Genomic DNA, 2867 nt, shown 5'->3' on the forward strand with positions numbered 1-2867 from the left:
CGTATGTGAAGATAACCGAATAGAATTAGTTGTATATTTGAAAATTTCAAATAATTTCAATTAAATTTATTTTATATTACGTATTTATATTTAAATGCTCACGCGAAAAAAGTAGAGATTTAAAATACGAAACTGTTTTTGCAGGTAATGAGGCGAATCAAAGAGGGGTACAGGCTAGACAGGCCGGAACACTGTAAGAGGGAGCTTTATAACATTATGTATTACTGTTGGGACAAAGATCCTGCATGTAGGCCATCCTTTGGGGAACTCGTCAGTCTAACAGAAGGCCTTTTACTCGACGAAACCGATTACATCGAATTAGATAGGTTTCCGGATCACTCGTATTACAATGTGCTCAATCTCAGCGGGGAGAAATTGTAAATGATGTACCTAAAATATTACCAAGTACCATCGACTTTTGCCAATAATTCTCAACCGATAGAAGAAACCGTGAAGTATAATTAATGTAAAATATCGAATTGGCCACGTCAAGTTTCAATTATTAAAAACTTCACCATTTTTGGTATACTCTCATCAAATATGACTGATTTGTATGTTTGTTTCTTTCTTTTGTTTTTAATAATTAGAACTATGTACGTAATAACGAACGATATACTTTACAGAGCATGAGTGTTTTTACCTGATTATAGAGTTTCTTACGCTCTTCGATGTGTAAATACGGAGGATAATTTATAACTGTATTTTACTAATTATCGACTGATTAGCGAACTGTTTGGTTCATTGATCACCTGCCTTCTTTTTTTTTTTTTTCAATGATATACGTTTTGCGATGGAATTAAATTCACCGAGTAATCACGTAAATTGACAAGTTGTATATATTAATTACACGAACAAAGCTTCTGTACGTTTCACACGCTGAAGAAATTGCAAGTATTCTGATGGAGAACGAGCGTTGTGAACTAGTCAGAGTTCAAATCAATTTTTCACTTATCTTCGCATTGAATTTTATATGTATACATACTGTAATATACAAATGTCGCGTATCGAAAAATCGAAGAAAAAATGGAATTACGTAAAACTGAATAATTGAACTCGTGCAAAACGTTATATCCGAGTTAAAAAACAATTACCCTGATGATGAAGTCTTTTATATTACTGATGCGAATTGTACATATGTATTAAGTAAAATTTTTGATAAGTTATTGTATAATTAATTTTTGTAAGAATAAATCGCACTTTATTACAAGTTGATTTTATTTCCTTTTCGAAGGAACAGTTTTAGAAACGATTAATTAATAATAAGTAATAAACAAAGTTATTTATCGAAACATTTAAAACTTTACTGCAGTGGATACTAGATTAAATATTAAATTTTAATTAGAAACAGAAACTATGAAATACCGTTTTCCGTTAAATTCTAGTTTCAGTTAGATTAACAGTTTTATCTCTTGTACCGTTATCATATTCGAGTGATAAAGAAATTCACAGAGAAAATAAAATTTAACGAAATGTTTGTTTGGAGGTGATTCACCGATCTCTATTGCAACAGAGATCCAATTTAGAGTCAGTGAAGAATAAATTCCTTCCTTACGACAGTGTTATACTGGATGACTCACGGACTACATTCGAAATTTATATATTTAAAACACTAATTTCAATTACGAAAAATTGAAAATACTGATTTTAAATAAATCTTAACAGATTTATCGGACTCCAAGAAAAATAAAGAATAGGAATAACATTTGAAATTCGCAGAAAATTTTCTTTAAAAATTTTAACCTAATTTCGCTTAATTTCGTTCAACTTTCCCTTTCGTAAACATTAAGGGAATTTTGTGTAAGAGTTTTTATAGTCTGAAAAAATTGTAACATAATATAAAGAAAAAAAGTGTTTAAAAATAGCTACACTATTCTACTGGAATATAATAACAGTTATAGTAATATATATATACATGTAAGTATACAAAATTTAAGAAGTAATTTATCTTATGGGGTTAGTTAAGCTGTTGATACATGGTGAAGAATTTATTGGAGAAATGAATTTGTTTACTGTTTGGAATATATTCAGTTAATGATTCATTCGTTTCCATTCGTAACTCTATTTTTGAGAAAGAAAAGATATTAATCCCTTCTGTAACATACCATTCTGTTTTCAAATTTGAGCACAATTTTTGAATCAGTCTGTATAAGTCGAGCCTAACACACTTTTTGAGGCCACATAGAACATACATCGATTATTATCCGCACGAATACCAACACGTGACCGCGCAGCAGACGACGTAATGCACAGGCAGTGTCGGCTGTCATACACACGCAACTGTTGCGGTTGATTGGTACACTTTTTCGCATGCGTTAGTTTTATTCAGTTGCATTAGTAGAAGAACTACAAGTGTGAATTAATAGTTTTGTTCGTGTTGAAATACGTTATGGAACAAAATAAATATATACCGTATTCGCGTACCGGTGACAAGGAAGAAGATGAGGTTAGTTTACACTCCGTTACAATTTATAAATTGTGAGGTTAAGAAATCTGTCAAAGTGACAACGAAATGTACACTGTCATATCGCGCGTTAAATTTTCAAAATTTTTAACTGAGAACACATTTCTATAGATATTGCTGGAACCGTTTAGTTACATTCTCCAGGTCCCTGGAAAACAGATCAGGGCCAAATTAGCACACGCTTTCAATTACTGGCTAAAAATACCGCAAGATAAACTCCGTGCAGTCGGGGATATTATACAGCTACTTCATACTTCCAGTCTTCTGTGAGTTTGCACATTGTTTATTTGTTCTGATCCGATGCAATTTCAAATATATTCCTGTTTCCAACGATTCTTTTTGAATATATGCATACACGTGTATATATGTATATGAGATGAAAAAATTATCGATTAGTATAACTTTT

At 31.4% G+C, this 2867-nt stretch overlaps 2 protein-coding genes across 2 annotated transcripts in view; both read left to right on the forward strand.

Moving 5' to 3' along the window:
* LOC108574439 (tyrosine kinase receptor Cad96Ca-like) overlaps window positions 1-381 on the forward strand; it is a 41509-nt gene extending 41128 nt beyond the window's left edge. The window contains exon 9 of the mRNA XM_017937031.1: window positions 145-381. Within this exon, the coding sequence (XP_017792520.1) occupies window positions 145-381 (237 nt within the window). The remainder of the gene's footprint in view (window positions 1-144) is intronic.
* Window positions 382-2317: 1936 nt separating this feature from the next.
* Window positions 2318-2867, forward strand: part of LOC108574440 (geranylgeranyl pyrophosphate synthase) — a 1555-nt gene continuing 1005 nt past the window's right edge. The window contains 2 exon segments of the mRNA XM_017937032.1: window positions 2318-2443; window positions 2573-2783. Of these exon segments, the coding sequence (XP_017792521.1) occupies window positions 2387-2443; window positions 2573-2783 (268 nt within the window). The 5' untranslated portion in view covers window positions 2318-2386.

The sequence above is a fragment of the Habropoda laboriosa genome, unplaced genomic scaffold (genome assembly GCF_001263275.1).
Source record: "Habropoda laboriosa isolate 0110345459 unplaced genomic scaffold, ASM126327v1 scaffold172, whole genome shotgun sequence".
NCBI lineage: Eukaryota > Metazoa > Arthropoda > Insecta > Hymenoptera > Apidae > Habropoda > Habropoda laboriosa.